Genomic DNA, 27,256 nt, shown 5'->3' with positions numbered 1-27,256 from the left:
CTACCTCAATTATCCCTCCTTTACTTTGATTTCTACTCCAGAAGAAACCATGTCTAACCAGTAAAAAACAAAAAACATACAAAAACCACACACACACACACACACACACACACACACACACACACACACACACACAAAACCCTTCATTTGATCTACAGTCTCCCTTGCCTCTTACAGAGATGGCAGGGAAATCCTCACAGCAATGCAACAACAGGTTAGCGCTTTTTAGTGGTTAGTCACATTCATTTGGTCCTCAAAGTCTTTAATTTTTAATGTCCTTGTTTTTGAGCCATAGCCATAATATTCGAGGACTACTCCTGGTAGAGTGCTCATGGGTTATCCTCCCAGTGGAACTGGGGTGATCACGTGGTCCTGAGGACAGAACTGGATCTACTCTGTGTAAAGCTTTTGCTCCAAGCACATGTACTGACTTTTCTTCCTCGTCCTAACTTCCAAAGAGTGTAGGAGAAACTGCTAAGTAATGTGACTATTAATTGACTTTAATTAAGTCAAGAACTTAATTGAAGGAATCAGGGAACGAACGAAACAGACACATCAAGCACTAAGCAAACACACAAATAAATGTATGTGTGTCCCCGCGTGAAGCCCTTTTCCGTCACCTCTGCTGGAGAGCTTGGCGGGTGGGTTGCTTCAGCTGTTCTTGATCGGCCCTTTCTTCGATGTCCTCGAGGCTTTTCAGCAGTTCCTCTCCCTGGCGCTGGAAAGTTCTTTTCAAGGCAGCCAGGGCATCAGCCTCGCTCTGCTTGGTCCCCAGCAGGTTCTGAATGCTCTCGAGCTCCTGACTGAGCCGATCTGCAGCCATTCTGCAGGAGGTCCTGGGCTCAGCACCACTTTTCAGATGGAATTGGGCTTTGGTGAGCATGCTGTCCATTCCGATAGCAACCGACTCCAAGGCCTTCACCTCCCGAACTGCCTCGTCAAAGTCCTTCTGCAACAAGGCCGACTGTGCCCGGTTCATCCTGTGAGTGGTTTCCACCGTCTGCCTCAGCCGCTGCAGAAGCCCTGCCAGGGAGGACTGGCTGTGCAGGAACTCGGCCAGCTGCTTCAGGGCACGCTGCCGCCTCTGCACCACCTGGCTGGCATCTTCAAAGAGCTGGAAACAGTCTTCGGCCTTGCCCTGCAGCAAGTGGAGATCCTGGGCCCGTCCCAGGGCACTCAGCTTGGCCAAGTGAGCCTGCAACCTCTGCAGGTCTCCCTTTTTGCTCTCCACCTCAGCTGCATGGTCCTGGAAAAAGAGAGGATGGTAGCTGTGAAGTCCGGCGTAGTTGGAATGTTGTGGAGGGTGAAGTATTTTGTTTATAGAGTAGCTACAGAGGGGAGAGCATTTGTCTTGCAGGCAGCCCGGTGTCACCCCAAAACAAACAAATAAAAACAATAACAAATGAAAAAAGAAAATGAATAAAAGGGCAACTTCAAAAGAAAAGAAAGGGCAACTACAGTGAATTTTTAAGAAATAGTCTCAAGGCCGGTAAGGCATTTTGATTCCCGACATCCTATATGGTCCCCTGAACCTGCCAGGAGTAATTCCTGAGCACAAAGCCAGCCCCCTGAGTGCCGATGGGTGTATCCCCAAAACAAAAAACAAAAATCCCCCCAAACACTCTGAATGATCTTAAAGTCTCTTGTTTGCCTCATTTATGTATTTCAGATAAAAGACAACTCTTATTTAGGATTGATTCAGTCCAGGCAAAGAATTTCTTTGGGGGGAAAAATAGTAAAGGTTTGGGGGACAGTGAGATAATCCAGCAGATAAGGCACTTGCCTTACACACAGAGACCTGTGTTTGCATGCTGGCACCTTATATGTTTCAGTGAGCCTGCCAGGAGTGATATTTGAGTACTGTTGGGTGTGGCCCAAATAAAAAAAATAGAAGAAATTTTATCTAATATATGTATACATTTTTATATATATCCATATATCATTTAAATGATTCAAATTAATTTTAACTATACCCACACATACACAGATTAAAACATGCATATATATTATATGAATGCACATGCATAAAACCACATGATGCAGATGCAAATTAGATATATTTACTGATAATATAAACATCTATGTATTTATATGCATACTATTTGGGGCCCATATCCTGATTCTGCACTCAGGAATTACTTCTGGCAGGCTCAAGGGACCATGTGGGATGCTGTGGACCAAGTCTGGGTTGGCTGCAAACAAGGCAAATACCCTATCCACTGTACTGTCGCTCAAGCCCCAGTACATGTATATATTCTTAAATCATTCAAATTTCTTTTTAACTGTACATACAAGTATAAAGCAAAGTATGCATATATAGGAATATATGTGAGTACATGTGCATACATAACACAAATTTTACCATATTTATACATGAAATACAAACGCATATGTATATACACATGCAAACATATAAGCATTGAAAAGGGAAGTCAACAAGTAGTTACACCAGCCCCCACTTATACTTGCCTTTTTGTATCTAACCCTTTTTGTCCTAAAGAGGAGCTCGTATTACCTTAGCGGATGTCATGCCCTTATCAGGAAACCATCCCTACTCCTCTCTCCCCCCCCCCCCTTCTTATGGTATATAAGGATGAACAAAGAAAGCCACGTGGCCCTTTGCCTCTGTTCAGTTCTGAAAGAGCATTGGACCCTGGCCAGCCAGAATAAAGAACCCACTTGAGCTTTTGCTCGAGTGACTGTCTCTTCATTTCTCTGTGTTGGAGCAGCATCTGGACTACTGAGCCTTACATTTTTGGTGAGCCACCCAGGAATCCTTGATATGCCCGGAGCGGTGAATCGACGACTTGGTGGGCTCTAAGCAGTGTGTCTTGTGTTGTTGATCATGATTTAATGTGTGTTGAAAATAGTGTGTCTTGTGTTGGTCGTGATTTGATGTGTGTTGGAAATAAAAATAGGGAAATGATAGTTTGAGGGCTTGAAAGTCACCACTCGACATGGATTCCGAGTGGTAGTGAACTGCCATGGTGAACCCTATTTCTTTTATTTGATGTATGTTGGAAATAGAAATAGGGAAATGGTAGGGTGACCGAGGACCTGAGAGTCTCCACAAGACATGGATTCCAGGTGGTAGTGAACTGACGGGTTCAAAAACTATAGGTCACGACCCTGGAGGTTCCCCAGGAGCTTTATTTTGCCGCAGCAGGAAGACGTTCCTGAGCTGCCGTGGTGAACCCTATTTCTTTTAATTGGAGATCTTTGTCTGTGGTTCTGTGTTCTGTGTTTTCTTTGTCTGATTTAAACATGGAGTGAAACTCTAAGAAAAAAAAATATGCTACCTCTCCTTAGGCCAGAAAAATTGTGTGTTAAACCGGCTTTGTTATTCTAGGGACATGGCAGAGGTTATTTTCCCTGGAGAATTTCTGGACTTTGCAATCACCCAACTTTCCTGCCATGTGTTAAGGCCAGAAAGAAATGGGGCTTACTGACCGCTTTTAGGCTGAAGGAAAAAAAAGGGTACTTTTTTATTTTTTTAACTCCCCAGCTTGGAGTTTATCTGAAAAAAAAAAAAAAAGGAATTTACCCAGCCCCAGGGCATTGGCTATTGTCCTCCCAGACTCACCTGGCTGGAAAATGTGGGTGTAGGCAAAGTAATTCCAGTGGGTCCTTTACATATCAAAGAAGAATTTATTTAATGGTTTGGAAGTCAGAAAGAAAGAAAAACATTTTTTAAGCATTTAAATTTCTAACTTAAAGGTTTCTTAAAATGAACAATTGGGTAAAAAGTGTTGCAAATTATTGTGGTTGGCCTTTTTAAACAATATTGTTAATTTTTTGAATGCATGTTATTGTTACAGTATCTCAATTCCATGTTGAATTTATCCCACCAAACTTAATGGTGGATTTTAAGGTAGCTTTAATGTGAAAATCTTGATGGTATTAGGTTATGGATACCTATAGAAAAAGGAATCAATAAAATCTGGTCCTGCTAGGTGCAAAAATATTCAGCAAAGTAATTCCAAATTGGCAGCAGACAATTTAAAGCTCTGTTCCTAGGGCCCTAATGCTAAGTTCTAGTCTGAGTTTGGTGCACGTGGCAGTTTTTAGCAGCAAAACCACTCCCAAAGGATGAGTGGAGAAGTTAAAAAAAAAGAAGAAGAAAAGAAGGAGCCGGAAAAATAGCATGAAGGTAGGGCGTTTGCCTTGCATTCAGAAAGAAAAGTGGCTGAATACAGAAAGTTTAAGAATGTGCAAAAAAATTTAAAAATGTGTACTAGGAAAAATCTGTATAATCAAACTAAATGATTAGTATTGATATGCCTTTAGGTTAACATAAAAGAAGTGTAAATGTTTTTAAGCATGTTATAGTGAAGAATGGGGTAATAAGAAATCTTATGAACATCTAAAAATAATAATAAAAGCTATTTTTAAGAAAAATAGTCAAGAATTTAAAAGAATCATTAAGGTTCAGTTTAAAAGTTTTTGAAAATTGGTGATTGTTAATTATAAATTCTTTAAAAGTCTAAATGTGCCAGAAGTAGTGAGCATTCTTCCTGGTTTTCAGAATTAATTTGTGTAAAGTAAATTGCTAGTGCCTTCTGCCTATGAACTGAGGCCAGAAGACTAAGTAAGCTTCTATTTTCTATATGGTTAAGTAATATTTGCCTTTTCTCTTTTCCTAGAACCTTTCAGTACCATTTTATGTCACGGCATCATGTTGCTTTGCACAAGATACAAGCAGACGACTTTCCTCTCTGCATGAGGAGTGATCCCCATGCAGACAGAAAATCCTAAAATTAGTGAGGGGACCCCAAAGCCCTCTTTCAGAGGAATAATTAGAGTTGAGGTGGTGTGACAAGCAGGCACCCTTAAGCATTTGGCTGTAAAGACCAGAAAGATACTGAGATGAATGGCCTGAGTAAGGAAATTGAAGATTTCCTAGAAGATTTTGGAGCAGTACTAACTGACCACAATCTGTGGGACCTACTCTCATCCTCCACCCTCAGTCTCAAGAGAAGAGGATTCAAGGTCAGTCTCTTTCAAGTCTGAAGAGAAGTGGAACAGACAGGCCCCCTCTGGAAGTTCCTGCAAGTGGGTAAGATGCCCACAGCCATTCAAGATTATCACACTGAACTGACCAACTCATCAGCCAAATCTGAGTGACTTTGACATGATAAACCTACTGTGTCTACAACCTATCCTCAGAAAAGCTCTGTAAGTAGTGGGGGTGCCCCAGATGGAGATTTCTCCAACAATGCTGTGTATATTGTGCAAAAGGAAAAAGCCAAAAGTTATTCAAATATCTGGCAAGGTACAAAGAAAAGGTAAAGAGAAAAACTATTTTTGTAGCTAATAAAATTCTAGTGGGCCTAACTTAAAACCCACTTCTTTGAAGTAACTTATGTAAAAATGTTCTTACTAGTTGTACTAGACCAGATCATAAATTGCAAATATAAGCATTGGTCTGACTAAAGTAACTCAAAACTGTGTTTATTAATAATACTATGATGCTTTAATTACTGGTGTTTAATTTGTGCTATCATTACAAGTAATAAGGACAGCTGTGCCATTCAAGTTGTTCCATTTACTGCTCCAGGGCCTGCTTGGGTTAAGTAATATTCCCTTACCTAATTAATCTGATCCTTTTCAGGTGTTAAGACTGCAGAAGTAAACCAGTTAACTGCTCATTTAGGAAAAAATGAGATTTCACCCTATCTAGAAATTGAAACTACAGTCCCTTGCCAGCCTGAAGTAGCTACAGAAAATTGATCTTCGACCATGTTCCCTTTAATGACTTCTAGGGTGATGAAATCTATAGGAGAAATATGAAGCAGAATGGTCATCAGATAAAGCTACCAGGGAAATATGGGGAAAAGAAAGGCCACAGAAATTCATAAGCCAAGTTGACAATTAAAAATAACATTATGCCAGAGGTTGAAGCAGGTAGCAAAAATAAACCAACCCTAACATTTAATAAGGATGGGTAGTATAAGGAAAGGAACAAAAAGTATGCTTCCCTTGGTAATGTTAAGAGGAAGAAAATTATTACTAGATATAAAATTTCTTCATCTCTGTCTAAACCAGTGCAGGAAAGGCAACTGAAGTTTAGGGCTCTGTTGTTCTCTCTACCCCAACAGCCCTTTAAGTTGAAGGATTGAAGAAAACAAAGCAGAAACCTCCTTATCTTCGTGGTGAAACTCACAGTCTGAATAAGAAGAAAGCCCTGAAGATCCAGCTAAGTCAGCTCATAGGACCAGAACAGAAAGCAGACAGTCCTGGTGTTCCTACAGCAATAATCATAACTGCACAGCAAGTAGCAAGAATGACACCCTCTTTTTTTTTTTTTTTTTTTTTTTTTTTTTTTTTTTTTTTTTTGGTTTTTGGGCCACACCCGTTTGACGCTCAGGGGTTACTCCTGGCTATGTGCTCAGAAATCACCCCTGGCATGGGGGGACCATATGGGACGCCGGGGGATTGAACCGCGGTCCTTCCTTGGCTAGCGCTTGCAAGGCAGACACCTTACCTCCAGCGCCACCTACCCGGCCCCGAATGACACCCTCTTACCCAAACTATGAATAAGGGGTTGTGGGCCTAGCCACTGGGGGAAGCAGGGCTAGCAATATCAATAGACAGGTATAACGGGCTCTTGCAATAGTTAATTTTAAATGTGAAGATGGAGGCCCCCTATAACAATGGCTTCTAGGATTAGAAGCCTTACTACAAGAAGTGGAGATTGAAAAGGGAAGTCAACAACTAGTTACACCGGCCCCCACTTATACCTGCCTTTTTGTATCTAACCTTTTTTGTCCTAAAGAGGAGCTTGTATTACCTTAGAAGATGTCATGCCCTTATAAGAAGCTCGTATTACCTTAGCGGATATCATACCCTCATAAGAAAGTCATCCCTACCCCTCTCTTCCCCCTCCCCTTCTTATGGTATATAAGAATGAACAAAGAAAGCAAGTGGCCCTTTGCCTCTGTTCAGTTCTGGCTGGCCAGAATAAAGAACCCACTTGAGCTTTTCCTGAGTGACTGTCTTTTTATTTCTCCGCATCAGAGCAGCATCTGGACTACCGAGCCTTACAGCATAATATATGCAATGATACATTAACATATCTATATATACAGAGAATTGTAGCAGATTGCAGGAAAGATGGTAAGGAGTGTGGTACTACATTAGCATGATCATTTCTTCAGAGGTGGTGAGTAAGATACTGAAATTGTATGTTCTGGCTGCCTTCTCTCAAAAGATATGGGCAGTAAATGGGTGAGAAAGGTAGATAAAATTTGACGAGCTTACATTAAACTTATCTTAAAATTTGTCAGAAAACTGTCAAGAATCTCAGCTTTTTCCTTATCAGAAAGAAATTCTTACCAACCCTTGGCTTGACCACAGTGGCTAGAGATACCCCTCACCTTGATAAATTCAAAGGGGATTCTTAGACCATTTCCTTCAGAAATTCTCTCTACTCATTCTCTACCCTTTAAGCTATTATTATTTTTCAAAACTTCTGATTAATTTGACATTGCAACTCTATCTAGTTGCAAATAGAAAACTATCTCCTCTTCATTGTAACTATGGCTCCAATCCCAGCAATACATATTCAATATTTTATCTTAAATGCTGCTATGAGCTTCTTCTATAGTCTATTTGTGAAGCAAATACCTCCCCAAGATTTGCAAAATAGATCTGCATGAGGTTCTGATTAATTTATTACTATGCATGTCTTTTTAGAACTGAGTTTAATCAAGACTATATAGAGTAATGTGAGACTTTCTGTTTAGTTTGGTTTTTGGGCCAAATCCTTTGTGCTCAGGCTTACTCCTGGCTCTGGGCTCAGGGAATTCCTCCTGATGTGTGCAGAGGATCATGTAAGGTTCCAAGGATCAAAGTAGAGTTGGCCACAAGCAAGGAAAGCACCCTATCCACTGTACTTTCTCTTCAGTCCCTCATAAGACTTTGTCACTGTTAGGGCCAGAGCAATAGCATAGTGGATAGGGCATTTGCCTTGCATGCAACTGATCCAGGACAGACTCAGGTTTGAACCCCAGCAACCCATATGATCTGCTGAACCTGATAGGCATGATCTCTGAGTGCAGAATCAAGAGTAACACCTGAGTGACCCTGGGTGTAGTACAAAAACAAAAAGCAAACGAACAAAAAAGAATTTATCACTCTCAACATTGAAAAACAAAAGCCTGAGAGTTTTCCCCAAAATTAGTTTTGGTTTAAGTAGCCTTAAAAAAAGCTATCTTCAAGTTTAGGCAAAAATTAAATTGCAGAGCATCAAAACTTTCTCCTCTCAGTGCCTGCTCCTCCTCATGTGAGCCCCTCTTGTCTTTTCTTCAGCTTGGAATATGTACCTTGTTTATCCTCACTGACTGGAATTTTGGCCTCTATGTATTCTTCATCTGCATGCAGAACTTTAGCTTTTTCTTCTTATTAATATAATAATTTGATTATTTAACTACCATAGAAGAACTCAAAGAGATAAGGAAAATTTTCCATTTTAATATCTTTTTTTTTTTTTTTTGGTTTTTGGGTCACACCCAGCAGTGCTCAGAGATTACTCCTGGCTGTCTGCTCAGAAATAGCTCCTGGCAGGCACGGGGGACCATAAGGGACACCGGGATTCGAACCAACCACCTTTGGTCCTGGATCAGCTGCTTGCAAGGCAAACGCTGCTGTGCTATTTCTCCGGGCCCCCATTTTAATACCTTTAATAACTTTATACTCTAATATAATTTTTAAAATGTGAAGATACAATTATGATTAAAAAATACATGAAGCTGGGGCCAGAGCAATAGCACAGCGGTGGGGATTTTGCCTTGTATGCGGCTGACCTAAGACAGACATGGATTCCATCCCCAGGGTCCCATATGGTCCCCCAAGCTAGGGGGCAATTTCTGAATGAAATAGCCTGGAGAAACTCCTGAGAATCACCCAGCATGGCCCCAAAAATAAAACAAAACAATACATGAATCTTTTATTAGTTTTTAGAGATTTTAAAATAATTTTCAAGTTAAACAATCATCTTCAGAAGACAAAGTATCATTAAATTAAGTTTCATAATACAGTATTATTAGCATTGGAGCAAGGCATAGTGGATTGCTTAAAAGTGAACATTTTCATTCTTTACCCTAGAAAATAGTTACTACACTGTGGAGATATCATGTCTTAACATGTTTGCCTATTTTATTTGAAGTGGGCCTATGTGCTTTTTAACACATTGCTTAGACCTACATGCTTAATAATTCCATTTCTATGTGAATACTAAAATCAAATTACTTCCAAAGTTCTATTTTAAATGCTTGCTCCTGTGTCATGAGCTCTCCTTACTGAAGACATTTCTTTCATCGCTAAAGATTTCAATGTAGGGCTGTAGTGATAGCACAGTGCATATGATATTGGCCTTGCATGGGTTTGATTCCCAGCATTTCACATAGTCCCCCAAGCAGCTCCAGGAATGACCTTTAAGCACAAAGCCAGAAGTAACCGTTTAGTACCTCCATTTGTGGCCCCCGACAAAAACACAAAGCAAAACAAAATGCAATGTACCTTGTGCCGAGTAAGAGCTGAATGATGGTCCATCATATTTATCTCAGACGATGCTTGTAATTCACTGAGAAACAATTTAATCCAGACAGAGAAAGAAAGCAGCAGTTCATCAAATTGCTGGTGTTCAGCAACCACAGACTGAAGAAAATTAATCCTATAGAGTGAAAGATATGAAATGTCATATATGGAGTTCTTGATGTTTTGCTGTTTTTGGATGTTTTCAGAGTTTTTGATGTTTTCTGCTTCTCATTTTCTTTTTGCATCTCAGGAAAGGGTAGAACTCGCTCTTTCTCTTTCCCTTCCTTTTTCATGCTGTGGCATACTCTGGGTTCTTCTCTTCATTTCCATTGCTTATATCTGGTCTAAATCACTTCATATATTGCCTGACCTCAGCAACCACCTACACTCTACCCCTTTTTGTCCCCCTTGCCTTCTTAGCATTTCAGAGTTACAGGAATTTCAACATCACCACAACAATCTTGGCTAAACTTAAACAAAAGAACAGTTTCCTGTTGTAAGCAGTAGGTAATGCTATGTCTCTGGGGTTACTAAATATCACTTTACATAACAAAAACAATCCTGCTCTTTCTTTGTTCATATGCATCTCCTCTCCCACTTCCCACTCCTTCCCTTGCACATCAGTGAGTGACAGTTTACTTGCCTTATGATTGCCATTGCTGTAATATCTGAAAAGGTGCTTGGAATATGCTTTGGGATCAATTAATGGCTATGTAATAAGTGAGTCATACTAATTAATAATAAGGTGGTTTGGGGTCAGAATTCAAAACTGAAATTTGAAATTAAACCCCAATCAAATATTGTTTTTCATCACTAGGGCTACTACCTAAATTATTACTTATAAATCTTTCAGTCCCTTATGAAATTTATATTGATTTTTAGACATAAATTATATTTTATAAACCTTTTTTCATTTGTATTGTTTTAAAACTCCTTGATTTCTCTTGATGTCATAGGCAGAGGGCATATTCTTCTCAATTTTAAAAATACAGTAGTCGTGTTTAAAGAGCATGAACCAAATCCTTCAATGGAAATTTCCCAGAATCATTCATATGTACCTTCCTTTAGTTTTTATAATATTTTGTGCTCACTACTCACTGGTTACTTGTTCTACCTATACTGATTTATTGCATACTTGATGGCAAGTTTTATTCATTTTTATAGCTCAAGAACCTCATACAGTGCCTTATACTCAGCAAATACCCAAAAAGCCCTGATTAATTTGTTGAATAAATAAATAAGTAATAAAATAAAACAAATATATGTTCCACAGGTTGAAGAGATAACATGGAGATAGAGTGTTTGCCTTGCATGCAGAAGGACAGTGGTTTGAATCCCGGCATCCCGTATGGTCCCCCGAGCCTGCCAGGATATGTTCCGCAGAAGTGAGCATGGAACTCTTTATCCCAGGACAAAGAAGAGGCCACTAATAATTATAGCAACCCAATATTTACCAAGAAAGTAACCATAAAGCTTAAATGCCTTATTCATTATCACATGGATGATCAATATCTATTTAAGGCAAAAAATATTTTATATAGTAATGTGCTTATGTCAAATGTCAATTATCTAGTTAATTAATAATCACATTATGAGAAGTAGCATTATAATTGCATGCTTTTTTATCTAAACAACTTTATTACATACATGATTGTGTTTGGGTTTCAGTCATGTAAAGAACACCACCCATCACCAGTGCAACATTCCCATCACTAATGTCCCAAATCTCCCTCCTCCCCACCCGACACCCGTCTGATAATTGCATGTTTACTATACACATTTAGCTTGATTAAAACAAATGGCCACTAATATAGTTCAACTAATTTGATCATTTTCCCTAACAGTCAACTAAAATATTTCAGTAAATTTATCAAAATGCTATTTCTTGAGCAGCTAATTTTGATTACTAAGATGATAAATAAATTGGTTTTCTTCAAACTCCAAGACACATTCTACTCAAAATGACAAAGTTCAAAGATATAGAGAAATGGAATAATGAAAGCAGCAAGAGCAAATAAAGGAACTCACATACAAAGAAAGCCTATAAGATGCACATCAGATATATAAAATGAGAACCTAAAAGTCAGAAAAATGTGGAAGAATATTGTTTAAAAACTCAGTAAAATGGACACCTCACCAAAAATACTCTATCCAGCTAAACTAGATTAAGATTCAGATTTGAAGGCCTATAGAGTCTCCTGGACAGTCAACAGCTTTGTGAATCCATAACAGCCTTGAAAACAGTTTTGTAAGAAATTTTAACACAAAGAACTTTTTTTTATGGTCCCTTTTCTTCCCTAATTGTACTCCCTCACACCATGATCTGGTCCTCCTAGCCCTAGTCTCCATTGTCTTTGGAACTTTTTTAAAGAACAGAACAAACGTGTGTGTGTGTGTGTGTGTGTGTGTGTGTGTGTGTGTGTGTGTGTGTGTGTGTGTATGGGAGTCCTCCACTAGATTCTGGATGATTAAGAATAGATAGCAATTATTATAAATTGACTATTGATTTATTTTCTGATAATTCTTTTTTGCTATTCATTTAAATTATTTTGTAGCTAATATTATGTAGTCTGGGTGGGTTGGTGGTAGGAATTCTGGGGAGATTGGTGGAGAGAGGAGATGGGTATTGAAACACTGTATTCCTGAATCAACACTAAAATGAACAACTCTAAAACTCACAATGTCTCAATAAACACCCCTGAAAAAAAAAGTATTATTCTTTTCTTTTAATAATAGCTCCCAAGTACCTGTGTTAAGTAAAGGTAAACAAAATTGTGCTTGCTTAGGTTAGAAGCTTTTTCTTTAATGATCATAATTAACGAAAATAAATTTAAAGTCAACCTTTTGCTAATGATTTGTGGCAAATCTCTCCATCGCTCATCTAACTGCTCCAAATGTAGTTTCATCATCTTGATATCATCTTTAGTGGCCATAGAGAAGAGTGTTTCCTTCAGTTGCAAAAGATTGCTGTATGATGATGCCTGGGATACAACTTCATTTTGCAGTGCCTGCCAAAAAATAAGAGAGAAAAGAAAATAATATAGATCTATGGATAATCCTAATATGACTGACAGGAGAATGGTGCAGACACTTGACACCAGGGAACTGCATATCATTCAGGGTTTTGCACTTTTAGAAACTGAAGGTCAATGGAATTACGTCAAATAATTTTTTTAATTCTTAACAAAGATCATATTATTTTATAAAAAAAAACAGCTATCAATTTACTTTCAATTTCTCTCTAGTTGTACACATTATTTCTTTTTTAATTTATATATATATTTTATTTAAACAACTTGAATATATACATGATTGTGTTTGGGTTTCAGTCATGTAAAGAACACCACCAATCACCAGTGCAACATTCCCATCACCAATGTCCCAAATCTCCCTCCTCCCCATCAAACCCCTGCCTGTACTCTAGACAGGCTTTCTATTTCCGTCATACATTCTCATTATTAGGATAGTTCAAGATGTAGTTATTTCTCTAACTAAACTCATCACTCTTTGTAGTGAGCTTCATGAGGTGAGCTGTAACTTCCATCCCTTCTCTCTTTTGTGTCCGAAATTTTTATTGCAAGAATGTCTTTCATTTTTTTTTGTAAAACCAATAGATGAGTGAGACCATTCTGTGTTTCTCTCTCTATCTCTGACTTATTTCACTCATCATAATAGATTCCACGTACATCCACGTATAGGTAAATTTCATGACTTCATCTCTCCTTACAGCTGCATAATATTCCATTGTGTATATGTACCACAGTTTCTTTAGCCATTCATCTGTTGAAGGGTATCTTGATTGTTTCCAGAGTCTTGCTATGGTAAGTAGTGCTGCAATAAATATAAGTGTGAGGAAGGGATTTTTGTACTGTATTTTTGTGTTCCTAGGGTATATTCCTAGGAGTGGTATAGCTGGGTTGTATGGGAGCTCAATTTCCAGTTTTTGGAAGAATTTCCATATTGCTTTCCATAAAGGTTGAACTAGATAGTTTTCCCACCACCAGTGGATAAGAGTTTCTTTCTCTCCACATCCCCGCCAACACTGCTTGTTCTCACTCTTTGTGATGTGTGCCAATCTCTGTGGTGTGAGGTGGTACCTCATAGTTGTTTTGATTTGCATCTCCCTGATGATTAGTGATGTGGAGCATATTTTCATGTGTCTTTTGGCCATTTGTATTTCTTCTTTGTCAAAGTGTCTGTCCTTTACTTCTACCCATTTTTTGATGGGGTTAGATGTTTTTTTCTTGTAAAGTTCTGTCAGTGTCTTGTATATTTTGGAGATTAGCCCCTTATCTGATGGGTATTGGGTGAATAGTTTCTCCCACTCAGTGGGGGGGCTCTTGTATCCTGGGCGCTATTTCCTTTGAGGTGCAGAAGCTTCTCAGCTTTATATATTCCCATCTTAACATTAATCTCTGCTTTCACTTGGTTGGAGAGTGCAGTTTCCTTCTTAAAGATGCCTGTAGTCTCAATGTCCTGGAGTGTTTTGCCTACATGTTGTTCTATATATTTTATGGTTTTGGGTCTGATATCGAGGTTTTTCATACATTTGGATTTTATCTTCGTACATGATGTTAACTGGGGGTCTAAGTACACTTTTTTGCAAGTGGCTAGCCAGTTGTGACAATACCACTTGTTGAAGAGGCTTTCTTTGCTCCATTTAAAATTTCTTGCTCCTTTATCAAAAATTAGGTGATTGTAAGTCTAATAATATTAAGCCTGTCTTATTCCAATACCATGCTCTTTTGATAACTATTGCTTTGTAGTAAAGTTTAAAGTTGGGGAAAGTAATTTCTCCTATATTCTTTTTCCCAATGATTGCTTTAGCTATTCTAGGGAGTTTATTGTTCCAAATGAATTTCAAAAGTGCCTGATCCACTTCTTTGAAGAATGTCATGGGTATCTTTAGAGGGATCGCATTAAATCTGTAAAATGCTTTGAGGAGTATTGCCATTTTAATGATATTAATCCTGCCAATCCATGAGCAGGTTATGTGCTTCCATTTCCATGTATCCTCTCTTATTTCTTGGAGCAGAATTTTCTAGTTTTCTTTGTACAGGTCCTTTGCATTTTTAGTCAAGTTGATTCCAAGTTATTTGAGTTTGTGTGGCTCTATTGTAAATGGGGTTGTTTTCTTAATGTCCATTTTTTTCTTATTACTATTGGTGCATAGAAAGGCCATTGATTTTTGTGTGTTAATTTTATAGCCTGCCACCTTGCTATATGAGTCTATTGTTTCTAGAAGCTTTTTGGTAGAGTCTTTAGTGTTTTCTAAGTAGAGTATCATGTCATCTGCAAACAGTGAGAGCTTAACTTCTTTCTTTCCTATCTGGATTCCCTTGATATCTTTTTCTTGCCTAATCGCTAAAGTGAGTACTTCCAGTGCTATGTTGAATAGGAGTGGTGAAAGAGGACAGCCTTGTCTTGTGCCGGAATTTAGAGGGAAGGCTTTTAGTCTTTCCCCTTTGAGGATAATATTTGCCACTGGCTTGTGGTAGATGGCCTTAACTATTGAGAAAAGTTCCTTTCATTCCCATCTTGCTGAGAGTTTTGATCAAGAATGGGTGTTGGACCTTTTCAAATGCTTTCTCTGCATCTATTGATATGATCATGTGGTTTTTATTTTTCTTGTTGTTGATGTTGTGTATTATGTTGATAGATTTATGAATGTTAAACCAGCCTTGCATTCCTGGGATGAAACCTACTTGATCATAGTGGATGATCTTCCTTTTTTTTTTAAATATAATTTTTATTTTGATCATAGTGGTTTACATGTTGTTGACAATAATATTTAATGAGGCATTGAATCTTATTTGCCATAATTTTGTTGAGGATCTTTCCATCTGTGTTCATCAGCAATATTGGTTTGTAATTTTCTTTTTCTGTAGCATCTCTGTCTGGTTTATGTATCAAGGTGATATTGGCTTCATAAAAGCTATTTGGAAGTGTTCCTGTTTTTTCAATTTCATAAAAGAGTCTTGCCAGGATTGGTAGTAGTTCTTCTTGAAAGGTTTGAAAGAATTCAGTTGTGAGTCCATCTGGGTCTGGGGTTTTGTTTTTTGGCAGACATTTGATTACTGTCTTAATTTCTTCAATAGTGATAGTGGTGTTTAGATATGCTACATCCTCTTCCTTCAACCGTGGAAGATTATAAGAGTCCAAGAATTTATCCATTTCTTCCAGGTTCTCATTGTTAGTGGCATAGAGTTACTCAAAGTAGTTTCGGATTACCCTTTGAATCTCTGCCATATCAGTAGTGATCTCTCCTTTTTAATTCCTAATATGAGTTATCAATGTTCTCTCTCTCTCTCTCTCTCTCTCTCTCTCTCTCTCTCTCCCTTTCTTGTTACTTTTGTCAGTGGTTTTTCAATCTTGTTTATTTTTTCAAAGAACCAACTTCTGCTTTTGTTGATTTTTCAAATTGTTTTTTGTGTTTCCACTTCATTGATTTCTGCTCTCAGCTTTGTTACTTCCTTCTGTCTCCTTATTTTTGGTTCCTTTTGTTGAGCACTTTCTAATTAATGAGCTGTGTCATTAAGCTATTCAGGTATGCTTCTTCTTCTTTCCTGATGTGTGCTTTCAAAGCTATAAATTTTCCTCTCAGTACTGCTTTTGCTGTGTCCCATAAGTTCTGATAGTTTTTGTCTCTATTGTCTTTTGTTTCCAGGAAGGTTTTGATTTTCTCTTTGAATTCATCTCGGACCCACTGGTTATTCAGTATTAGGCTGTTTAACTTCCAGGTATTAAAGGTTTTCTTTTGTGTCCCTTTGTAATTCACATATAATTTCAGGGCCTTGTGGTCAGCAAAGTTAGCCTGCAAAATTTCTATCCTCTTGATATTATGGAGGTATGTTTTATGTGCTAGCATTTAGTCTATCCTGGAGAATGTCCCATGTACATTAGAGAGGAATGTGTATCCAGCTTTTGGGGGTGGAGTGTCCTATATATATCTACTAGGCCTTTTTCTTCCATTTCTCTTTTCAGTTCTAGTATATTCTTGTTGGGTTTCAGTCTGATTGACCTATCAAGTGTTGACAATCCTGCGTTCAGGTCTCCCACAATTATTGTGCTATTGATATTATTTTTCAGATTTGTTAACAATTGTATTAAATATTTTGCTGGCCCCTCATTTGGTGCATATTTGTTTAGGAGGGTGATTTCTTCCAGCTGTACATATCCCTTGATCAATACAAAATGTTCATCTTTGTCCCTTATAACTTTCCTGAGTATAAATTTCGCATCATCTGATATTAGTATGGCCACTCCAGCTTTTTTATGGGTGTTGTTTTTTGGATAATTTTCCTCCAGCCTTTTATTTTGAGTCTATGTTTGTTCTGACTATTCAGATGCGTTTCTTGTAGGCAGCAGAAGGTTGGATTGAGTTTTTTGATCCATTTAGTCACCCTGTGTCTCTTAACTAGTGCATTTAGTCTATTGATATTGAGAGAAAGAATTGTCCTGGGATTTAGTGCCATCTTTCTATCGAAGTTTTGTGTGCTGTTGGTCAGTATTGTCTTAAAGTAGGTCTTTCAGTTTTTCTTTTAAGACTGGTTTTGAGTCTGTAAAGTTTCTGAGCTGTTGTTTGTCTGTAAAGCCATGTATTCTTTCTTCAAATCTGTAAATGAGTTTTTCTGGGTGCAGTATTCTAGGCAAAGCATTTATTTCATTGAGTTTTGTCACTATGTGTCATCACTGCCTTCTGGCCTTGAGTGTTTCTGTTGACAGGTCTGCGGTAAATCTTCCCTTGAATGTAATTTCCCTTTTTGATCTTGCTGCTTTCAAAATTCTGTCTCTATGGGATTCATCGTTGTGACTAGAATGTGTCTTGGGATGTTTTTTCTGGGGTCTTAATTAGTTGGTACTCTTCTGTGGTGTACCTGAGACCCACCCATTTCTGGGAGGGGTCTTGGGAACTGAATATTAGGTGTAACCTTACCTGCAAGACCCTCCCATTCCTGGGAGGGGTCTTGGAAAAGTTAGATAAGGCTGGGACCGAGGGAATTCGGCCCTTTTGGCCGTTCCCTTTGGCCCTGAAGATGGCTGAAGTGAGTTAAGACGCAGGGCTAGCCAAGAATGGCTGAATGCTTGAAAGGTTATGAGTAGGCCACACACATGTGGTGGATAGGGCATGAATAAAGTTGTTGCTTCCTGACGCCTGCGTGTGAGTGAGTGATTACGCCGATTCCCTGGGCCTGGAACTCGCCGGCTAGATGGGGTTGCAGAGCCACGTGGCCTGGGGTGGCAGAGAGAAGAATCTCTCCATCCATCGCCATCCAGCCCCATCGTCATTTGTTTGACACAAGACTCTTCGAGCATGCAGAATTTTATCGCATGTATTCTTTAGCTCTGGTAGTTTCTCTTTAGTAATGTTCTTGAGTGTTGATTCTTCCTGAAAATTTTCTTCCTGGATCTCTGGGACTCCAATGATTCTTAAGTTTTTTCTGTTGAGCTTATCATAGACTTCTATTTTCATCTGTTCCCATTCTTTGACTAATTTTTCCATTGTCTGTTCATTTGCTTTAAGTTTTTTTCCCATTCTCTCCCGCTGTATGGAGTTGTTATTTATCTCATCTTCCACAGCACCAATTCTATTCTCAGCTTCTGTTATCCTGTTGGAGTTTTGCCAATCAGCCCTTAGGATGGCCGTGGATGGTGGATGGAGGCCTTTTTTCTTAGGCCCTGGCCACCTGGCTTCATCCCCCATCAACCAGCTGTTGTGGGTCCAAAAAAGTGATGGGTATTGAACTCACTCACAGGCAGGCTTCCAGAGAGATAACATCTTTATTGCCCTGGCCAACAGATGTGGCTGCTAACCATTGATGCATTCAGCCCTTCATTCTTGCTTCTCCCTCAGTCATAGCTCTCCATCCAGGTAAATGACCAAAAGGCCAAAAAGCCTTAATCCTCCATGGTCAAAGCTTTATCTAAACTTTCCAAGACTCCTCCCAGAAATGAGCGGGGTCTTGCAGGTAAGATCAAGTTATCTGGTTAGAATGGGGGGTGGGGCCATATTGGAGAGCTTATCCATTTTGCCATTCAATTCGTTTACTGAGTTTTTCAGGCCTGTTATTTGACCTGTTATTTCACTTTGGAGTTTTGTGATTTCTGTCTTCATATTCTCTTGATTCTTATTTATTCTTATTGATTCTTATACTTTCTTTGAATTCTGTGAACATCTTCCATATTGCGACTCTAAACTCCTTATCTGAGAGACTGAATAGTTGGTTGGCCATGTTCAGGTCATCAGAGTTGCCATCTTCATTCTCTATGTCTGGTGCTGTCCTGCATTGTTTCCCCATTGTCACACTTGTATTGTGGGTTTTTCTATGTGTTGTGGTTATATTAATTGGATAAATGATGTGCGCAGCCATGTAGCTTTTGCGCTCCTCCTTCTCCTCCCTTTCTGGGCAGAAAAACTCACCTCCAGGGAAGGCTAGCCATCTGCAGATGAAGCCACACACAGGAAATCAGACCCACAGATGCTGCACAGAAGACAAACAGTCCAGAGAGATGTGCCAGGCTTCAGCTCTTGATCAGAGTTCAACTGGCTCCTCCCTTTCTGGGCAGAGAAACACATCCAGGGAAGGCTAGCTGTCTGCAGATGAAGCCACACACACAGGAAATCAGGCCTGCAGATGCCGCACAGAAGACTGACAGTCCAGAGAGATGTGCCAGGCTTCAGCGTTCCATCCAGGTCAAAGAATTTTTATTACTTGTTTTAGAAGTTAACTCACTTATCTGAAAACAACTTAGAAAATGCTAGAAAATGTGTTTCCTAGAATCAGAATTAGGTTAAGTTAGGGAAGTGGAAATTCTATAGAATTTCTTTCAGAATAAATAAACTATGTAGACAAAAAGAATCAAAGGAAAACTTTTCCAAAACAAATAGGGTGCTGTGGACAAGAAAAGATATGATTCCAGAGCCAGAAAGAAGGCTTTCCACCCACTTAAAGATGAAACTTGGAGTCTTGGTCACTCTTCCTATTTTTATTTCATGTATCAGAACAAGTTGTTTTGCAACAAAGAATGACTTAATTAAGTACTAAGAGTGATACATAAAAATTGTAGCTTCAAGGGAGAGATAGTGCAGGTGGTAAGGCACATATCTTACATGCAGCCAACAAAAGTTTATTCACTGTCCTCTCATATGACCCCCTGGATATGGCTGGTAATTATTTCTGAGTGAAGAGCCAGGAGTATATCCTGAGCATTGTCAGAGTGCAAAACAAAACAAAACAAAAATATTGTAACTTCTACCTACTTGGAGGTAAAAATAGAAACATTCATAGATAGATACACAAACTTCCGTTAAATAGGGGACAGACTGACATGTGAGTTTATGAAATATCTTTTTGCCTTTTCCTAGTGAGGCCACATTTGTGGTACAGACAGTCTTGCTGATGGCATCATAATGAGAACTGGGCCCCGGGATGAAGGGAAGATCTCAAAGCAGAGATGGCACATTTGCTTAATAGGACAAAGAAGAAACAAGAGACTAGTCACAAGGACAGGGACACACAAGGAATGTTCTGGTATCAGGGAGGAGGCAGAATGGTTGGCACAGAGCCTGGAAGAGGAGTGTCAGGGTGTGAAACCCTTCAGCAGCTTGTGAGCTTGTGTCTCTATGTGTCCAAGGATCTTTGCATCATTGAGAATGAAGGACTGAGGCATTTCCTCTAGGAGATGAGGAATTATCTCTTATCCTCAGGATAGAAAATAGTGCCTAGAGTTTTCTACAGAGTACTTTCAGGAAAATGTTTATAATCAATAAAGGCAGGAGAACCAGGAATGTGGGAAACCTTGAAAGTCAAGGAAGTGGAGATAGGAAGTTCAATTGCTGGAGGGCATAGAACTTTTTCTAAAATATGCAACCACACGCTCCCTTACACTTCCTTGAACTTGCCTGTGTTAACTGAAGTTCACTCTCCACTTTGGCTCTGTCTGCGGAAATGTCCATCTCTGGGGAACTGGCTATGGCTTCACACCTCTCAAGCCAGGTCAGAAAATCTGACAGTTCTTTCTCTAGCCTAAAGAAAGCAGAGTAAGAAATAAAATTCATTGCAAAAGGCAGAGTAGCACATTATTCCTTTCTAAAGTTGGAGGGCTCAATACCAACTATTTAAAATAATACACTGTAAGGGTTGAAAAGATAATACAATAAGTAAGGCATCTACCTTGGATATAACCATCCAAGGTTGTAGGGTTCCATGTCTGGTACCCTAGCTGTTCTCCAACCCCACCAGAAAAGATCCCTGACTACAGAACCAGGGGTAAGCCCTAAGAATAGCCAGTGTGAATCCCAGAAACAAATGAACAAACAAAAAGAAAGAAACAATAATATAATTCTGGTTGTTTTATTCTCTATTGGGAAGGTACTAAAAGCACTTTTCATTTTCACAGAACCCACATATGTGTATGTGCCCATACACAGGCAGCTAGAATGCCCTATTTCAGAGTAACTCTTGAGACCCTGAGCACTGCCTGGTTAGAAGAATGCTCACCTCTGCCAGTGGGCTAGCAGCTTCTCCAGCACCATTTGCCTCTCCTTAGCCTGACTTAGTATCCGCTGGTATCTCTGCTGCAGCTCCTCAGCCTCCTGCAATGAGGAATCTCTTTTAGGGACCTTGCGGGCACTGGCAGAGACAGCAGCTACTGCACTGGCCAGGGATTCCAGAGCCTGACAGATTTCCTGGAGAGAAGAAGGGCACAGTGAAAACACAGTACGTCAGAAGCAAGACCTCCATTTTCTTCTGAGATCCATTATTGTCCTCCCTCCACACTTCCTAGCCAATAAAAATAAATGGCAGTTGTACCCAAACATGCCTTTGCCCATGACTTGAAGCAAGCCTGGTGAGAATGAGGAGAAAATGGCTGCAAAAATCACCATGAGCATGAAGTGTCTATCCTGAAATCAGAATGGGTAGCTGACTCTCAGGATCGTTTTATTCTTCTCTTAAAAATTGTGAGTATTTGGGAAGATTTTTCTTTATTTGATTCCAGTGTGTAAGTATTAAAAAAAAACCTACTGCTAATTTTCAAGCACTATTTCTATAACATGCTGTAATCTCCTGTTAAGGGGGGGGGTGTTGCAGGGAGATAGTATAAGGGTTATAGCTGTCCCTGAGTTTTCTTCAGTAGCATGAGACTCCTCTGAGCCTCACTGGGCACAGTTCTGGAGGCCCCCAGGCATTGCTGGGTTGACCTTGGTGGTCCTTGAGGAGTAGCATCTCCTTGGTCCTCAATGGAATGATCCAGTTTGCTGAGAATTGCTGTGTGTGGCCCCAACTCCTGATATAGCTGCTTTCAAGACGTGATCAAATAAGAAGTTAGCTTTGGTATGTGGAAATGTCCACATACCATACTGTGTCCATCACAGATACTCCATTCATTTCACCCTCCAAAGGATCCAAACTTTAGGCTCTTGATAGCCCTCTTAGCATATCAGAAAATAAAGATAGGCAAAAACTACTTGCATAAGAAAATAGATTAGGGGCTGGAGCGATAGTACAATGAGTAGGGCATTTGCCTTGGACACGCCTGACCTGGGTTCTAACCCAATGTCCCATATGGTCCACCAAGCCTGCCTGGAGTAATTTCTGAGCACAGAGCCAGGAGTAACCCTTGAGTGATACCAAGGGAGGTCCCAAAAGAAAACAAAACAACAACCTCCCCAAAATATATTAGAAATATATTAAAATATATTAGAAATAATAGATATTGGTGGCTGGAGCAATAGCATAGCAGGTAGAGTTATGTCTTGCATGCAACCAATTGCATTTGACCCCCCATCATTCTATATAGTCCTCCAGTCCTGAAAGGAGTAATTTATGAGCTCAGAGACAGGAGTAACCCCTGAGAGTTGCTGGATGTGGCCCAAACCAAACAAACAAAAGAAAATAACAGAACTGGGAGGTATTCAATTATTAACTGATATATATCAAACTAATTCCATCAAGTTTAAGATGACCTTTGTGACACCAAATATTTTTAATCAAATGTTTTAAATAGATATTAATCATGGTCTTATTATCTTTTCCTAATGTGTCTTTGGTAAATGTCTATTTTTATAAATCTGCAGCCCCTTTCTCTGTATTTATTTTTATCAGCATGTGTGAACTTGTCTGCATATATATGACAACTTGCACACAGTTGACCTAGGACAGACCGCGGTTCGAACCCCTGCATCCCATATGCTCCCCCAAGCCAGGATCGATTTCTGAGCACATAGCCAGGACTAACCCCTGAGCAGCACTGGGTGTGGCCCCAAAACCAAAACAAACAAACAAAAAACAAAAAAAAACATGATTAGTTTTAGTATTTTTCTGTATAGGATGCTACTTTTGCTCCTTGTCCTAAATTCTGCCAGAGGAATCTGTTTCATCACTTTATGAGCATCTTACAGTAATTTCAAGTTGAGAGACCAGAATAAAAATGCTCTGAGGCTAAAAGCCCAGTAAGGTCATAATCAGAACATTGGAGTGTGGTGAGTTATGGTGTAAAATTTGTTATACACATATAGTCCTGAATCTGCATATTGAAATTTTGTCATGCTAGTAAGAGGGGCCAAGGTTTATTATAACAATGCTATTTACTCTAATTAAAAGAAAAATTTTAAGTGACTACTTATTATATATATATATATATTCATTTTTGGGCCATACCCAGAGGTGCTCAGAGGTTACTCCTGGCTCTGCACTTAGAGGGCCATGTGCAATTACCACTGTGTTTTTACTCTGGCCCCTCTATTATGCATTTTAACAAAAACTTATTTGCATACTTCTAATATAATAGAAGTGAATATGTTTGATCCACAGAAGTTCTTAAGTAACTTAAAAATTGTTTCAATGTTTATAAAAATATTTACTATGTTTTTTTTTGTCAAGTTAGGAATTACTAAATTTCTGAGCTGACAAATAGAAATGTGGAAGCAAGCACTTACCATATGTTCTTGAAGAACTTTATATGTTTCTGTAGCTGAAGAACACATTTTAATTGGATTGGCAAGTTTTTCTTCAAATTCAGACACAGACTGTAGGATCTAAAACATTAATGATATATTTAAATCATGATAGGAAAGTATACAAAGATAGAAATGTAATTGGGGGAAATAACATGCCCATTTTGAAAAGAATACATTTTGACTGGATGGTATTTATATAGAGACATATATGTATATATTTATATTTGAAAATATACTGCTAGAGATATAGTATAGTGTGGGTAATGCACTTGCTGTATATACTGATAACCTGAGTTCAATGCCAGCATCTTAGCCAGGAGTCATTCCTGAGTGTAGAACTATGAGTAATCCCTGAGCATTGCTGGGTTTGCCCAACCCCCCAAAAGTCTATTTATTGATGGCATATCATCAAAAGCAATAGTTCTCATTATTTAAATGAAATATAAGTCTTAATAATTATCAAAGTAGTATAATAATGTTAGCATTGTTTCCCAAAAAGATAAACCATAAATAAAAAATTCAATCATACTGGGCAAGTGGTTAAGACTGAAAAAGTGTATCTTTTCTTATTCTACTTTTATTTGAACTACTACATTTATTTATTAATACAAGGGTGGGGTATTGACATTGCTCTTGCTTGCAAGGACTAATTTTTACCTTGTGAAGATTCTCTTCAAACTTCTGCTGTTGAGATAAATGACCCAGAATCTCTTCTTTTAGACCCATGGCATGTTCTCTGAGCTCTTCCCAGTACCTTCTTATTTGGGTCAACTTGGCTTTAATTCGAGCAGATTCTCCAGTTGTAATAAACTGGGCAAAAGATTGAGCTTCTTCCTCTAGTCCTGTAATGTTGCAGATCTTACTTTCTACTTCCTGAATTAAGACCTAATATTTAAAACAAGAAAAACGACAAAACAGGCTGAGCAAGGTTGACCCTCCTGAAGTGATAACTTGATCTACTGAGAGAGACAATCAGAAGGATTTCCTTAGTGACTATATCAATATCCATGGATGGTTAGAGAACAGTTATGAGGAAATACCATCTGTTCCTGATTTCACTCTGGGGAAGATAGAATTTAGAAATGCCCACGTGCTGAAAAGTGTAAATTTAGGGTTACTGTGATTGCTGCATAGAGGCACGGGAAGGAGCTTCTCCTATGTACACAAAAGTGAACAGGAAGATGTCCATGGAATCTTCTAGTGCTTTGAATGTACAGAGAATCCCACTTCCCCTCTGCATCAAGCTTTTTAACCAACTGCTCCGAGCAAGCAGGGAGTTCCAAGCTCCTAGTAATGCCAATATTGACATTCATTTAGTTTTTTTCTCAAATTGAGTTAGTCACAATTGACCCAACAAGTTTTTTTTTCCAAGTGCTTAGATATCTTTATTTAAGCACTATGATTACAAACTTGTTTGTAGTTGGGTTTTGGTTATAAATTTTTTTTGATTCTCCTTTCTAACTTCATTATTTTTAAATATAACATTTATTCTTTATGCTAGTAATTTCCAAATAGAGATTAGATTGAGGTTTAGATGATAGTTCCTCATTCTCAGAGACTCAGACTCAGTAAGTATAAGACATTGCTTTTCTAAGAGTTTTCTAGGGAAGAATCTTGGCTGGTCCCTGCTTCATTCTAAACCACTTTGTTCAGGAGCTTGAGAGTTTACTCTCAGCAAAGAGCCAGCCTGCTATCACCTCATCAGAGGTATTTCCCAAAATAGCCAAGACAGAAATGTATTGCAGGCCTCTAGTATTCTGTATGTGAGCCTGTGTTGTATGTGTGTGATTGTGTAATGGATTAATAAATGTGTGTGAGTGGTATGATGGTGGTTGGTATTTTCATGATTAAATGCTTATTTAGGATGTAGCAAAGAAATAAATTCCAGGAAAGAAAGAGGCAAATCATTCCATTACAGTGCAGGATAATATTCAAAAATGTTTTAATTTCAAATATTTTGCAGCAAAAGGAAGTACTGAGAGATGAAACTTCTTTCTAGTTGAGACATTATACTTATAAGTAATTTATGATTTAGTTTAATTTATTATTTATTTAATTTCTAATTTAATTATAATCATAAGTCTAGTTGGATAATAAGAAATAACTTATGTCAGTTAGCTCCAAGTGTTGCTTTTTAAATTTTGATTTTCCACATGTCTAACTATAGCGGTTTGTTTGATAGGTATTTTTGGTTTTGTGTTAGTACTATTTTTCTTAATTTTTGTAGTCATTAGGAAAGTTACTCCCAAATCCAACAAATACGTATTGAATGAATTCAATATGCCAATAATTAATCTACACTAATAGAGTGTATCAGTGAAATAGTTTTTTTCAAGACTAAGAGCAAAGTTCTTAGGGTAATAAACATTACCAATAAATTCATAAATATAAATAACATCAGCTGGTTTAATGTTGGAAGCTGGCAAAATATCAAACTGAAAGATAAATACACTTTGTGTTCTTACCAGTTACAAAATTTCAGTGAGGAATAGAATTAAATTTTAAAGCAATGAAAGCACTAAAATGGGCTTAAGGGGCCAGAATGTTGGCGCAATCGGTAAGGTGTTTGCCTTGCATGTGCTAACCTAGGACAGATCTTGGTTTGATCCATAGTGTCCCATGTGGTTCCCCAAGCCAGGAGCAATTTCTAAGAACATAGCCAGGAGTAACCCCTAGCTGTGGCCCAAAAAGAAAATAAATAAGTAAATAAATAAAATGGGCTTAATGTAGTCTCAGAATAATGTAAATGTTTCATCACTTATAACCTTGAATTATGTGGAAATCTATGTCAAGCACTAACATGTTTTAATATTTCCAACAATTTTGAATTTAAAATTCAACAAACTTATCATGTGAAATTCCACACTGTGTTCCTTCCTCTTTTCCTATGTCTAACACAGAGATTTTTCCTGATTCTATAATTATTTTAGATATTTTTACATTGGGGCTGGAGAGATAGTACATCAGGTAAGATGCTTGTCTTGCATACAGCTAGATTTATCATCTGTAATACATATATAGTCCTCAGAGCCCTTCCAGGAGCAATACTTAAATACAGAGCTAGAAATAAGCCCTGAACATTAAATACTATGGGGCCAAAATAAATAGAAATTTTTTAGATTAGCTTGAAAATGTCTCATTGAATCCATAATGGAATGCTTCAATATTTTAAAAATAAATTCTATGGCTATTTTTAATTTAAAGTAACAAATCAAAGATATTTAATCATTCATGTACTTAAAAATCCTGAAATAGAATATTTTAAGTAACAATTCTATAAAGAATAAGTTACAGACCTTATAATGGATAAAGGAATTATAAAGTAGCAAAACTATTTGAAAGAGGAGATTTTTGAGATGAAAATATTTGTGTATGTTATTTACCATCAAATTTATGAGTGAAAATAATTAAATGACTCTGACTATTTTAAAGATAGAAATAGTTAATGAATATTACCTAGTGGCTTGGCATTGATATCACACACCACATAACACTGGATTGCAAAAGAGGTGTAATAAGCAAAGATAATCTGCACAGCATGAAATCTTAACTACGCAACACTGTGTCCTCCTACGAACACATGATAATTGCTTGTTCTGAGTCATAATGTGCAATGTTCTTTCACCTTATTTATTTTATGATATTTAATGAAATAAAATGGCAGGTTTATTCCATTCCCCTCCCCAACTTCCCTTTGAGCTTGGGTATGTTTTAAAATTGGCCAAATTTTAGAAATGTGTGATATTGTATGAAAGAGAA

The 27,256-nt window shown here is 38.2% G+C and overlaps 1 protein-coding gene across 1 annotated transcript in view; it reads right to left on the bottom strand.

Annotated features, from left to right (window-relative positions):
* Positions 1-27,256, bottom strand: part of SYNE1 (spectrin repeat containing nuclear envelope protein 1) — a 578,994-nt gene that overhangs the window by 355,515 nt on the left and 196,223 nt on the right. The window contains exons 35-41 of the mRNA XM_049765309.1: positions 24,155-24,382; positions 23,477-23,575; positions 21,039-21,226; positions 20,441-20,564; positions 12,379-12,545; positions 9,520-9,673; positions 621-1,246 (exon numbers count right to left, since the gene is read on the bottom strand). Coding sequence (XP_049621266.1) covers positions 621-1,246; positions 9,520-9,673; positions 12,379-12,545; positions 20,441-20,564; positions 21,039-21,226; positions 23,477-23,575; positions 24,155-24,382 — 1,586 coding nt within the window. The remainder of the gene's footprint in view (positions 1-620; positions 1,247-9,519; positions 9,674-12,378; positions 12,546-20,440; positions 20,565-21,038; positions 21,227-23,476; positions 23,576-24,154; positions 24,383-27,256) is intronic.

This window comes from Suncus etruscus, chromosome 18 (assembly GCF_024139225.1).
Source record: "Suncus etruscus isolate mSunEtr1 chromosome 18, mSunEtr1.pri.cur, whole genome shotgun sequence".
In the NCBI taxonomy this organism is placed as follows: Eukaryota; Metazoa; Chordata; class Mammalia; order Eulipotyphla; family Soricidae; genus Suncus; species Suncus etruscus.
The sequence above is the reverse complement of the archived record's forward strand: the minus strand, read 5'-3'. Positions and strand labels throughout refer to the sequence as shown.